Consider the following 14,085-nt stretch of genomic DNA (forward strand, 5'->3'; position numbering starts at 1 on the left):
TTTTTTTTTGAAAAAAAAAAAAATGTTTTGAGAGAGAGAATATGCACGCATGAGCAGGGGAGGGGCAGAGAGAGATGGGGGGGGTCAGAAGATCTGAAACGGGCTCCACGCTGCTGACTACAGTGAGACTGATGTGGGGCTCAAACTCACGAACTGTGAGATAATGACCCAAGCCCACGTCAGGCGCTGAACCGACTGAGCCACTCAGGCGCCCCATCTCAATATCCTTTTCAATAAAATGCCGATCGTAATAATCTCTGAGTAGTTGGACCAACTGTGCCATGGAATCTGCCTCAGAAAGTCATTGTGGGGATTTAAGTGAGATACAGATTTTTAAACGCTTAGCATAACGTCCGGCCTAAGACTAAGTGCTCAGTAATGGTAGCTCATAAAAACAGTATCTCTGCTCCACTTCCTCAGTGACTTTTAAATAGTCTATTCGTGGTGTTCATTTATAAACAGGTCACCATTGAATTGTGTTGCTAGTGTTCTATTGTAGGTGATAACCTCTCTGTGGTTATCACAGCCTTCTGGTAATCAAAGGGCCCCAGATACCGTAGGCTCTTGGAAGAGTAAAAATACTTTTAATGTGTAAAACCACTTCCTAGTTAATCTGCTGAGTTTAGAGTCTCTTCTGCGTGTCCGTGTCCAACCGCTGAGCTTGAACAAAAGAAGCTGGCTTATTCCACCCACCCGAAGGGTCGTGTCCTTCCAGCACCTTTTCCAAACACCTCTCCACTGCCCCCAGCAGGCAGTTAGTTCGCTGTCCTCTCATGGGGTCTGTGCAAGGATGGGTGTATATACTGGCTCCTCCGTGATGTTCGTCATTATCTGTCTCTATGCCTGTCCCTCAAAGGTCTTTGACTCCTTCAGGACAGGACTGTGTCCTATATTCATTTATGCGATAGCACGGAGCACATCCTCACAAAAATATATGGGATGAATAAATGAACCCCTGGGTAGGGCTGAGAGGACATAAACATGGTTATGTGGGTGAACATGCTTACTTTCGGAGACCTTTGCCAAGATGACTGATTTCACTGCCTTTCCTTCCCTTTCAAAAACTGGAGAGCAAAGATAGAGAAGAGAAATGCTTAATCATAACACCACAGGCCAATTGAAATGGAGTTTCAGCAGGAAGATTTAGAAGCTCGAAAAACTGACGTAGGATGTCTTCTGAAAGCTGTACGGGGAAGATTGACGTATTTGTTCGGGACAGGGTCAGCTATCAGGGGAGGGACAGACACTTCAGGCGTATAGGCCACAAGGTCTCCCCTTGTGTGATAAGTTTTTTTTTTTTTTTCTTCTCCCATTCCCTCCTTTCTGGGAAGTTTTGATAAAGTCCATTTAAGCCATGGGAAGATTGACTTTATCCTTCGTTGTTCATCTTTATGTTGTAGGTGTATCTGTACTTACATCTACTTGTATATTGGGTTTTTTTTTTAGTTGTAACTACAGCAGAAATATATTTTAAAGCATCACAAAAGTTTATGATATATTATCAAACAAAACAGAAAAAGCATCGTAATGAATGTATAATGGGATGCCAATTCCATTCCAGTTCTGTGGCATCACAGGTGATTTGTTTCCACTTCCCTGTGCTTTTCTGAATTTTCTTTTCTTTGTCTTTCTTTTTAAAAAAATTTTAAAGTACTTTTTTTAATTTTTAAAAAAATTTAAAATTTTTTAAAAAAATGTTAAATGCTTATTTATTTTTGAGGGAGAGAGAGAGCACGCAAGCAGGAGAAGGGCAGAGAGAGAGGGAGACACAGAATCCGAAGCAGGCTCCGGGCTCCGGGCTGTCAGCACAGAGCTCAACGCAGGGCTCGAACCCATGAACCCATGAGATCATGACCTGAGCCGAAGCTGGATGCCCCCGCGACTCTGCCACCCAGGCGCCCCTTAAATATTTATTTTGAGAGAGAGAGAGAGAGAGAGAGAGAGCGCACGTGAACACAAGTGGGGAAGGGGCAGAGAGAGAATCCCAAGCGGGCTCCATGCTCAGCATGGAGCGCAATGCAGGGATCAATCTCTTCAGTGTGAGATCATGACCTGAGCTGAAATCAGGAGTCAGATGGTCCACTGACTGAGCCACCCAGGTGCGCCTCTTTTTTGTTGTTGTTAACAGCAAATATATTATATTAACAACAAGGGGGAAAACCTGTATGCTCTTTTTTTATGTTCTTGTCTGTCATCCTGCAGCCTATGATGTAGAAAGTCCCCTCGTTTCTCTGAGTAGAGGGACCAGCTGTGCAGGAGGAATTAACTGCCTTCCATCTCACCTGATGGCAGATGGTGCACGTGCTGACAGCTGTAACGTGGCCGGAGACCGGGCACGGTCCCAGTGCTCCCTACTGTCCAGCCTCCTGTACCACCCTCCCCGGGGCTGCCCAGAGACCCCCAGGCTGCTCCAAACCTTGACTGGCCTAGAGCGTTCTCCCCACCTGATGTAGTGTTTATTCAAAGTGAGACCCCGGCTCTGGAGTCATTCTCTCTGGGGAGCCTTCCCCAGGTCAAGTTCCTATCATATCCTTTCACGGTGCCTCATTTTTTTCTTTCTGCATTCGTTTGTGTGGTTTTTACGTAATGCCTAATGCCTCCTCCCTTAAACAAGTAAGTGTGAGGTCCGCGAGGATTTCACCGAATCCCTAGTGCTAGCACACTGCCTGGACCCTTGAAGGGATGCAAATATTCCTTGTGTGTCTTGATTCCTTGTGTTAATGGCCACATAAGTAGAAACAACCTAAAATTTCCACACAGACGATATCCACGTGAGCAAATGGCATTCAGCCTGAACAGCTTTTCAACAAAGTCAAGTTGTCTTCCTGCCATTCCTCTTCCCCCAAATCCTTCTCTCCTTCCCTCAGACTCCCTAAAAACAGCATTATCTGACTTAAAACGCATTGGCTCAGTCGGTTGAGCATCTGACTTCGGCTCAGGTCAAGATCTCCAGGTCCGTGAGTTCGAGCCCCACATCCAGCTCTGTGCTGACAGCACGGAGCCCACTTCTTCTGATCCTCTGTCCTCCTTTCTCTCTGCCCCCTCCCTTGTTTTCTCTCTCTCTCTCTCTCTCTCTCTCTCTCTCTCTCTCTCCCCTGCTCACCCTCTCTCTCTTAAAAAAAAGAAAAAAAAAAGGAAGGTAATGCCAAAAAGAGGGTCTGGAGAGTGAAAGTACAAAGGAAATGGAAGCAAGTCTCGTGAAAACCACAGCTCCCGTGTACTTGGCCCCCACCGTGGACAAGGTATGCTCCAAGTCCTTCCCGTATAAATCCATCCATGGCCCTGATGCGTCCATGCAGCGACCACAGTCCTTGTTTATTACTCAGATAGCTGAGGGAACTGAGTCACAAGGAGGGTAGGAACTTGCTAGGGCACACCCCCGGCGGGCGAAGAGTAACACCCATTACTGCACAACCAGATTCCCAAGAAAATAAATCAAGAGTTAGGGTTTTCCGACCTGACGCTGAGTCCTGGAGACTTGATTTTGCTGGCTGATAACTCTGAGCCAGCAGAGCTGGCTGTCGAGCGTGACCGTGTGCCATTGCTTCAAGCATCCGACCTCACCACAACCCTGTGGGGTGAGTTCTGGTACCATCGTTCTGTTTCACAGGTGGGAAGACAGGTATAGAGAGTTTAGGTCATTTGCCTAATGGTGAGACGCCTGTGCAGCCAACACCTATGTCAGGCAGCTGGGCCACAGAGCCCAGGTCTTCAGCCCTGAGCCCACAGCCTCCTATCCCCACACACAAACCTTCCAGTTTTACATCTTTTTTTTTCCCGATACAAGAAGCAGAAACCCTTTCCTAACAACGACCCATGTCTCTTTTATATTTCATGTCAAAACTGTTTCCAGCAATCGCCCCCAGTAGCCAGGATTTTCTCAGTGGTTTTTTCCTTTCCCACCTTAATTATTTTTATTACAATTTTTGGTCCCTTGCCTCGCTTCTGGAATAGTCAACATTCACTGAGATTTCACAGTAACTGGAATATTTACACTAGGACATTATGATTAAGACAAAGCATGTTTTCCAGTTGTACGACCTTAAATTGGGGCTCGTAGCATAATCAGAGGAAACCTGACTCCTTGGGGGGGGGTGGTGTGGGCACTATTCCTGCACCACTTAGCCCGGGATGTCCTGAAGTGATTCACACTTGCCCCTGTCTCCAGACCCTCCCCCGCATTGAGGTAGGTGACCCCTGTCCCCTTGGTGACCACTGCAAACTATTATCAACCACTCCTGTGTTATCAACATCCAACTTCATGTGAAGGGCTGTGGTGAAATTCTGGAACTTGAATAGGAAGTTGCTTTTCTAAACAGCCTGACACAGAGGGGAGGCAGGGAGGCTATAAAGTCTGGGTTGGGCAGACGGCCTAGAGGAAGCCGAGGCGCAGAGGAGATGGTAAGTTCGTTTCTCTGTACTCTGGGAAGTGGACGAGATGCTGCGTGGAGGCTGAGTCAGGCGGGCAAAGGTTTAGAGAGTGCAGAAGAGCAGTGGTCGTGGCACTTTATGTTGAGTAGCCCTTTAGACTGTGAGCATCTGAAAACCTGCTGTCTGCTTTGACCCTCCCAACATCCTTGGGAGGTGAGGTTGCTATTTCCATGTTACAAATGAAGTCGCCGCGCCTTGCGGAGGTGAGGTGTTGCACCTACAGCCCCCCTATTAGGCTTGATGTGTCTGCATCTAGACTTCTGCCCTCTGGCTCCACGGCGCCTGTTTTTCCTACTAGAGCTTACAGAAACTCTCGTGGGCACAGATCTTGGTAAACCCTCGACCACCTTCTCCAGGATCGGTCTTCTCTGTGGCTTGAGGGCAAGGCTGAGCAAATGCCCTGTGGCACACCTGTGGGTAAATGCTCTCTCATCTGGGCTTTCCTAGTTCCTTCTCTGAGCCCTAGGAGTCAGCTGGGACTCTCGCAGAGTAACCACATGGTTTCCATAGCTGCCTTAAGTCTCAGTGCTGTTAGTGACTCAGTTTCCTCATCTGTAAAATAGACATACTTACAGTGCTCTACTTTTTTTTTTTAAATTTTTTTAACGTTTTTATTTATTTTTGAGACAGAGAGAGACAGAGCATGAACAGGGGAGGGTCACAGAGAGAGGGAGACACAGAATCCGAAACAGGCTCCAGGCTCTGAGCTGTCAGCACAGAGCCCGATGCGGGGCTCGAACCCACTGACCGTGAGATCATGACCTGAGCCGAAGTCGGACGCTTAACCGACAGAGCCACCCAGGCGCCCCTCTACTTTATTTTTTAAGTTTATTTATTTATTTTGTGTGTGAGAGAGAGAGTGTGTGCAGGGGAGGGAGGGAGGGAGAGAGAGAGAGAGAGAGAGAGAGAGAGAGAGAGAGAGAGAGAGAGAGAATCCCAAGAAGTTTCCGTGCTGTCAGCACGAGCCCGTTGCTGGGCTCAAATTCAGGAACAGTGAGATCATGACCTGAGCCGAAGTCAGGAGTCTGATGCTTAACCGACCAAGCCACCCAGGTGCCCCTACTTTATGGTGTCATTTTGAAGATTAAGTAGGATTTGCCCTGAAAAGTGTGTAAATCTGAGGCTGGCACATGGTAACTGATTTGTCAATGTCAGCTATTATTGTTGTGAAAAAGAAAAAAATTCGTGGGGGTTTGGCATCCAGGGAAGATCCAAGGAAAACTAGGCATTCATGAACTTATCAACAGATAAGATACACACGGTTTTACCCCCAACTTGCCAGGAGTCTCTCCCACAGTCCCAAACCCTGCAGTCCGGAACATTTCTGTTGTTGGAACCAACGGAACATCTCTGTTGTTGAGCTCCTTTCTGCGGGATGCCAGAAGAGAGCAGCACTCACACATGATTTCAACCCCCTCTTTGCTTTACTATCGTTCACTTTTCAAATATTGGCAATGGGGATTTTCTGTGTTGGGGAGAAATAGAGAGAAGAGGACTAGGGAGAGAGGGGAAAGGAGTTTGAGTCTGTCCTGAGTTTGAACTCCAGTGACAAAAGAACGTGGATTGCTTTTGTCTCCTCTTTTGCATATCAGACATTCCCGGTATTGGTCAACTTACATGGACAAGGACTTAGTCATCTCTTCCTTCTATTCTCTTTGGGATCCTCCTCTATTTCGGAAGTGTATTAACACATTGGATTGTGGAGTTCTTTGAGATTCTGGTGAAAGTACAACTCTCTGTCCCAGATGAAAATGCAAACATCCACATAAACACCAAGCTTTCTGGGCAAGGACAGGGGGTTCCCCAACCCCCACATGGGTCTCAGGTTAGGAAACCCACCCTATCGCCTCCTTTGCTTTATGCTCAGAAGCTCCTCCACTGGCATCTTGAAACTAGGTTGGAATACTACTTGGCAATGAGAAAGAATGAAATATGGCCTTTGGTAGCAACGTGGATGGAACTGGAGAGTATTATGCTAAGTGAAATAAGTCAGGCAGAGAAAGACAGATACCATATGTTTTCACTCTTATGTGGATCCTGAGAAACTTAACAAAAGACCATGGGGGAGGGGAAGGAAAAGAAAAGTTGGAGAGGGAGGGAGCCAAACCATAAGAGACTCTTAAAGACTGAGAATAAACTGAGGGTTGATGGGGGGTGGGAGGGAGGGGAGGGTGGGTGATGGGTATGGAGGAGGGCACCTGTTGGGATGAGCACTGGGTGTTGTATGGAAACCAGTTTGACAATAAACTTCGTATTTTAAAAGAAAGAAAGAAAGAAAGAGAAAGAACGAACGAACGAACTGGTAGATGACTTGAAAAAAATAAATAAATAAAAGAAACTAGGCTGGAAGTCTGCAATCCAGGCCTGATGGTTCCACCTCTAACACTGGTTTCATTATTCCAAAGACTAGACCTCTTCCTTCGCCCCTGAGCACATTTGGCCCCTGGGATTCCGGAACCTCAACCCTTTGTGTGTAAATTTGGCTTCAAGTTCAGAGTGGCTTCAGTTAACCTCTAGGACCTGAGGAAAGAGGTTAAGAGTTAGCTGGTGGGGTATTTTCATTCAGATGGATCTCAGGGAGGAGAGCCTTTGATTGAGAATTTGCAGTTAAGTTGCACTGATGTTGGGAGAGATGTAGTGGGCTAAGAGCAGGTCTGGATTCTCTGCCATTTTACACCGTAACCATCTTAGGTATGTGGCTTCTATTTCTTCCTTCCATTACCTGTTTTTCAAAATGTCACTACATGGTTCACACTCTCCTGGGCTGACCACTGGCTCTTAGAATATGTAGCTTCAGAATTCTGTAAGCAGAGGCTTATTAATCAGATCCTCAGAAGTCAAAATGACCTACCACGTGATGGGCAACACTGAGAAAAAGACCCTGGACCTAACCCTAGAGAGTAGGCCGTGGTGGGTTCATGAATGGCATTTATTACATTGTCTGCTAGGTGTCTCGCTTCTCTAGCTGAAAAGCAAACAGAAATGTTACAAAGTCAAATACAAAAGGATTCTTTTATGTTTGTAGGGATGTAGCTCAGCCAGGTTCTGATGGACTTTCAAAAATTAGGTATGCTGCTTTATTTTTAATGCTAGTATATCAACCTAAACAATGGTGATCGGTAGTCTAATATAAACACGTGCTTTGATTCTTAGTGTTAATGTCCGGGGCTCCTTTCTGTCTTTATTTCTAACTTGCTGTTGGCTTGGAGACCTCTTTTTTCCACTGTGTTTCATGGTCTGCCTTTCAGCTGGGACTACCAATATCCGTGCTATGCCACCACCACTCCCATCCAGAACCTGAGAGAAGTGTTGTGTCCATTGTAATGCCTTGTGAAACCTGGACTCTGCCACCAGCACCTTGCATAGTCCTGCCTCCCCAGCAACCCTCATATCTACCTCCCCACTTTGCATTCCCATTGACCCCAGCCCAAGCCCGTCCCCCATTTACTCCCACTGGGACTAGTACAGCAGTCTCCTCTCTCCACAGTTCAGCCTCTCTACCTCTGAGTCATCAAAGCCACCATGGTTACGTGCACCTGTTCAGAACACTGACGGTTGGATCCCTTCTGCTGACATTTATGTCAGACCCGCAAGATCGGGCCCCAACTCACCTTTCCAGTTGACCTCTGGGACCTCCCAGTTCTTCACACCAAATGACCACATCATTGCCTCTCTTAAAATTCACACACCCCGGCCTCGGACTCCTCTTTGCACTTAGAACCAAATCTCACCCCCCAGCTTTAGTTCCCAAAGCCCGGAGTGATCTGTGACCAGCTTCGTGTCATGCCCTTCTTGCTCATTCCATTCCAGCCACACTGATGGCTTCATGTTCTTTGAACTCTCCACACACACCTGGCTGCCACCCAAAGCCTTCACATTCGCTTTTCCTTCTGTCTTCAATGCTCTTCCTCCTGCTTCTCCCTGGATGGCTTCTTCTGGCCATTCTGCTCTCAGTTTCAACATCATCTCCTCGGAGAAGTCTGCCCTGAACTCCCTGCCTGAGGTGACCACAAGTCCCTGTATCACATAGCCTCACCTTATTTCCCCCGACTTCTCGCTAGCTTCCAGTTTTCACGTTTACTTGTCATGAACTGCCATGTATTTATTAGTGCTTCATTATCTGTCTTTTTCAATAGATCATACATTCCGTAAGACAGGAATGATGTCTGTTTTTACCATTTTAATGCCAGTGCCTAGAAGAGCGCCTGACACATTGTAGGCACTTGGCAAATCAGTAGTCACTGAAATAGACAAGGGGCCAGGAAGTGCCTGTCTTGGTGACCGGTGGGGAAGGATCGATCATAGAGAAGGCTCCTTTCAAGAGAAGATGTTTGGACTTATAGAGCCAGGCACACATAGAAGGAAAGAGTGCTCTGGGCAATAAGAAGAACATTGGGCACATACAGTGCCTTCTGGAAACTACGAGATGTTTCGTTACAAATGCATTGTAGAATTGGGGTTGGGGCGGGGGGGGGAGAGGCACAAATAAATTGAAAATTAATGGCAGGAGATGAGACTGGACAAATAGAGGCCACATTTTGAGGGGTCCTATATGTGTCATCTCGAGGAGTTTGTAGGTATTGCTCAAGGGGTAGGAACAGCCGATGGATTTTAGGTAGTGAAGTGATGCGGTCAGGTCTTTGTGTTAGAAATATCACTCTGACTTCATTATAGAGAAACAATGGAAGATGAGCAACTTGAGGATAAGAGACCAGTCAGATGATGTCCAGGAAGGAAAGGATGATGTGTGCACTAGCTCTGTAGCAGTAAGCGGAAATCCAGAGAACGACCAGGTACCAGGTCAGAAGGTAAAGCCAGTGGGATTTGATGACGGGTTCATGAGAAGGGTTTGGGCAAAGGAGAGAAATGTGCTTTCTCATCCCCAACATCTAAGAGCTGCTGCTATTTGATACGCTTCCCAGCTTTCCTGAAACACACGACCTATGTTAACAATCCTTGATTCCCACACTTCTCCACATATCCCTCTATCTTACCTGCATGGCGTGAAGAGAGTGAGTCCTACTCATTTTTTCCCTCACGCGGGATGTGAACCATCATGCCCCTTGCTTCTCTCACACCCAAATAGAATGAGAAAAAGTGCCAAGATCATTTTTTTGCACCGATTTCTTATGCTCTTCTGCCTAATAATATACTTTCAAATGTGATACAAATACTGCTGTAGCCCTTAAATACTTAGGTCTAATGATCACATATTTTCCAACATTTTCCTACTCTTATGTCCTACTCTTATGTACACCCTTCTGTCTTACTTTCAGTCATTTCTCTGCCATTGCTCTTTATTTGTTCATCCATTCATAAAATATTTATTAAGCAGTAAGCACCTGCTCTCTACTATAGCTGAGATTCAGACCTAAGGCAGAGCCCTTTCCCTTGAGAAGCCTCCGCCAGCATCCTCCTCCAGCTGGGCGATCATTTGTTTGCTTTGCACTTGGATTGCAGACATCACGCTCAAGAGGGAAGTCAGGGATGGAGATACAGTGTTGGGGCCGTTGGCAAAGAGATGACCAGAAGGTGACCTCAGGACAGCAGATGAGTGATAAGAGAATAGGGTCATGGAGGGCAGAACCCAGGGAAATGTCTATCTCTACAAGTGCCAGAAGAGGGTCGAAGTAGATTCAGAGGGAGACTCCTCAAAATTGCTCAAGATGCAAGAGAAGAATCAAGAGAAGGAACCACGGAAGCATTTTAAACAAAAGGAACTACTCAGCAGTATTTATTGCTGCAGAAAGGTCAAGGAAAATAACAAGGGCACATGTTCACTGGGTTTGGTAATTAGGATTTCAGTGATGAAGGTAGCAAGGGCCATTTCACAGGCTGGAGTTTGGAGGAGGCCGGAGAGTAAAGGGAGGCAAGGAAGTTAAGGAAGCTGAACCAGAGGAAGGAGAGAAATCAGATAGCATCGGGGCAGAAGGCAAAGGGTCCAGGGAGGGACTTTGTCAGTTCTGCTCTAAAAGTGCCAAGCTGTGGTCTACAATGTAGACGGGAGAACAGAATCCCTTTCCGCGGTATCATCTCTCCCAACTTAGTGCGCCGCTCGCAATGCCGGCAGCTATGGGACTTCTGCTGGCATCCAGTACCCAAGCCAAGTGAGGGCAAGGGATAAACACTTTCTCCTTCCACTTTCTCCCTGCCCCTCTCTTCACCCCATACTTGTAGTTCTTAGGAAAGGTAAAATTAAAGACAATCGCGGTGTGAAGTGGCTTCAATGAAGGGTTACGCAGGCACAGGATGTTATTCTAATGACCCAGTCTCAGACGGCTTCTCGGTGACTTCCAGTTTGAAGTGGGCTGCCAGAGAACATTAAAGATCAGCAGAGCGCATGGCCATTTCTCCTAGAGTCATTTCCTCTTGTTTCAACACTAAACAGGCTTAATAACACTAGGACACGGCCCTTAACTTTCCAGGATCTTAGATCTGAAGACGACACTGTAGAACAGGGGCAGGTGTGGAAGGCCTGCCCACCCCAAGGAAGCCTCAGAGGAAAACGACCACTCAACGGCGTCATCCATTCTCCACATACAACCCTTGTCAGTTTCCAGTGAGCCAAGGTGCTGCCTTACAGTTAACAGAGATTCGAACTTGCGGTCCATTAAACGTGGACAGACTTAGTGGATCTATGAGTCTTCTGAAACTGTCTAAAAACATTGCAACTGTGCTTTTTTTTTTTTTTTTTTTTTTTTTTTTTTTTTAAGAATCCTGACGATAGCTTTTATCTGGCTTTCAAAGGAGTTCAAAAGTCCCGCAAGGGTAATCACTATGCTAACCCAACATCCATCCAGGTGAGCAAGCTTAGGCAAATCATCTTTACTCACTGAAACTCATCTCAAGTATTCACAGTCCAAAAGATCTGCTGCAGAATGCTGGAGAAATGCTTAACTGACCTGGCATTAATCTTTATGGCCTCCTTCGTCTCTCAAATAATCTGTGAGGAGTCATTCTTAATATTTAGTGATTTTTTTAATGGAAAAATATGATCAGATTAAAGTAGGAGATGCGTAATGTATTTCCCTTTCTTACATGTTGTGGTTGATCAGAAGCACCTACCAAGTCCTCTAAAACCTTGAAATGTTTAAAACCATCTCTCTCTCTCTCTCTCTCTTTCTCTCAATTCTGTTTAAACCAAACCATATTTCAAAGTTTAAACAAAGAAGTTATGACATGAAACAGCTCTTTTAGGATAGTGGCCAGAGTTGGACGCTGATAGGGAAGCAGGAGCCTCCCCACACACTTCCTTGAGCTTGCCCCAAAGCCAGAGAAACCCCTAGAAACACTCTGCACAGGGAGAAAACCACTTCCAAAGGGCACAGGGAGAGCACCATTAGGGTGAAAATACTATACTTCTTCTCTAGTCTACTGGAGGAGCCCAGTGCAAGGTCAAAGGTGAATATTGGGGTCCCCTTCATGCAGCCTACACTATTGTGCTCTTTAGCAGCAATGCTTCTGTTCCTTGTGCCTCTGAGAGAATTCTGGAAAATTGTGTAACGCCTTACACCTGTCTAAGTGGAAAGCTAATATTTTTCATCATCAGTTTTAAAATTAACAAGCAATGGGATTTCCAACACATTGTAAAGATTAGCCTTTTACAATAAGTAAATGTCCCATCATGTCTTTTATTCCAGTGGAATTAAATACTGTAGTGATCTGATAGCCCTCATCACTTAAAAAAATATATAAGCGAGCTCCTAATAATAGGATATTTTATATTATTCATCTTCTCTCCTCCTCCTCTACAAAATTTTTACCTAATACAATACAACTTTAAGCTTGAAGTCTTTTCTTGATCACTAAATCTCACTTCTTTTACAAAAAGGTAATAATAAATCCAAATTTAAAAGGTTCAACTTTTTGAAAGCATATGCGATTTTAGACTCACCAACGTTTAGTACTTTCATGTGCAGCATGAGGGAGTTGGCCAAGGTGAGCGTTCCCGGAACTTATTTGTCTCGAAACATTTTTTAAATTTTTTTTTCAACGTTTTTTTATTCATTTTTGGGACAGAGAGAGACAGAGCATGAACTGGGGAGGGGCAGAGAGAGAGGGAGACACAGAATCGGAAACAGGCTCCAGGCTCCGAGCCATCAGCCCAGAGCCTGACGCGGGGCTCGAACTCACGGACCGCGAGATCGTGACCTTGCTGAAGTCGGACGCTCAACCGACTGCGCCACCCAGGCGCCCCTCGAAACATTTTTTAAGTGTTAACAGATTTCATGAAGTCCCCACAGAAGGGAGCCCATTAAATATAGTACTTGCTATTGATCCAAAGGGAATAGGATTATTATACATATTAATAAATATTAAATATATAGGTACCATGCATATGTATTAAATATTGAACAGTACTGTGGACATAGGCCGCCATTGTAAAGCAAGGAGACAAGACATAGGTCAATAATACAAAGCAGACGGCATAGCCCAGCACCATTTGTCGATGCCCTGTGCATCAAAGTATAGGTCAGACGTATCTGTGCAGATCCGGGAGTTTGCGTGCAACTTCCTATTATTTTGGGGTATGGCATAGTGGTTCTTAAAGGGAGATTATTGCATAATAATGACAATACTCTTCTTACACGAAAATTATAAAATGTTTCGTAAATGAAAAATCTTAGTTGCACAAAGTAGTTACTTGATAAATACTTATCGAATGAAACAAGAAACAACTTCTGTCCTCAGCCTGGGTGCAGAGCAGGGCTCGGAGCAGAGCAGGGAGAAACAAGAAGGAAGCAGAGCACTTGAACCTCCACCCTGCTGGAAACAAGGAGGATTAGAACTCAATACAATGATTACTAACAGGGATTTGGGGGGCCACATTGATTTCACGTGGGTACTAAAAGGAAGTTTTCCTTTCTTGTTTCAGGCCAGCTGCCTAAAAGCCATCTGGAACTGGAGATTTCAGACGGTGATCTTCAGAACTGCCCAACTCCTTTGCTTCAGTGCCCTCATCTTTGGTAAACTTGGTGTTAACCTTTCGTCTAGGCCTGAGTAATGAGGGGAAGTTAAGGATGCTAGCCAGTTGTTACAAGGAATGGGAAAACTGTTCCCGCCCAGACGCCTTGAAGAAAAATGCACCCAACACCATCATATTGGTGGAAAGGCTCTGGGACAAACCGAAATGGACATATCCAGGACCAATTAGCCACTGGGCACAGCAGGCCCTGGCCCACAGTACTGCCAGGGACCCACAAAAACGTCTTAGTATACCATACTGATATGTATGTCTTTCTACTAATGCAATTATAAAATATAGTTTTTAGTATTTTATTACGGAGGAAGGAGCTTATAAAAGAAAAGCTGCCCAGAGTCCATGAAAGTCAATAACACAGCCCTGGTGATGCCAAAATAAAGTCTTAGGGCAAAACAATGCAGTAGAGGTGTCAGTGGGGGAGGGACAAACATAAATGACCCTCGTGCGGGCAGCAGAGGACAGGGTTGAATAGGAACAAGACTCTATAAACAGGAAAAAGAGGCACTTCCAGGCCTGATTGCTTACATTGTACACCTCTTCGTGTGGGATCTGGCCTCTTCTGGCCCGGGTGAGCTCCCACTGGCCACGTTAACAACAGCTTTCATCAGAGTCCCCCTTACACTTTCAGAGGGCACAAACTTTATTGCTACTTGCTGCCACAGGCATTGCTT

At 45.6% G+C, this 14,085-nt stretch overlaps 1 protein-coding gene across 9 annotated transcripts in view; it reads left to right on the top strand.

Annotated features, from left to right (window-relative positions):
- Positions 1–4,263: 4,263 nt before the first annotated feature.
- The window catches only part of SELP (selectin P), a 39,549-nt gene continuing 29,727 nt past the window's right edge, over positions 4,264–14,085 (top strand). For 8 of the 9 annotated variants that reach the window (XM_027046403.2, XM_015062293.3, XM_027046408.2 and 5 more), the window contains exons 1-2: positions 4,265–4,401; positions 13,307–13,397. In XM_027046403.2, coding sequence (XP_026902204.2) covers positions 4,399–4,401; positions 13,307–13,397 — 94 coding nt within the window. In that variant the 5' untranslated portion in view covers positions 4,265–4,398. Of the gene's footprint in view, positions 4,402–13,306; positions 13,398–14,085 lie in introns of all 9 variants that reach the window. The other variant, XM_053209833.1, reaches the window with a different exon arrangement.

The sequence above is a fragment of the Acinonyx jubatus genome, chromosome E4 (genome assembly GCF_027475565.1).
Source record: "Acinonyx jubatus isolate Ajub_Pintada_27869175 chromosome E4, VMU_Ajub_asm_v1.0, whole genome shotgun sequence".
Taxonomy (NCBI): Eukaryota; Metazoa; Chordata; class Mammalia; order Carnivora; family Felidae; genus Acinonyx; species Acinonyx jubatus.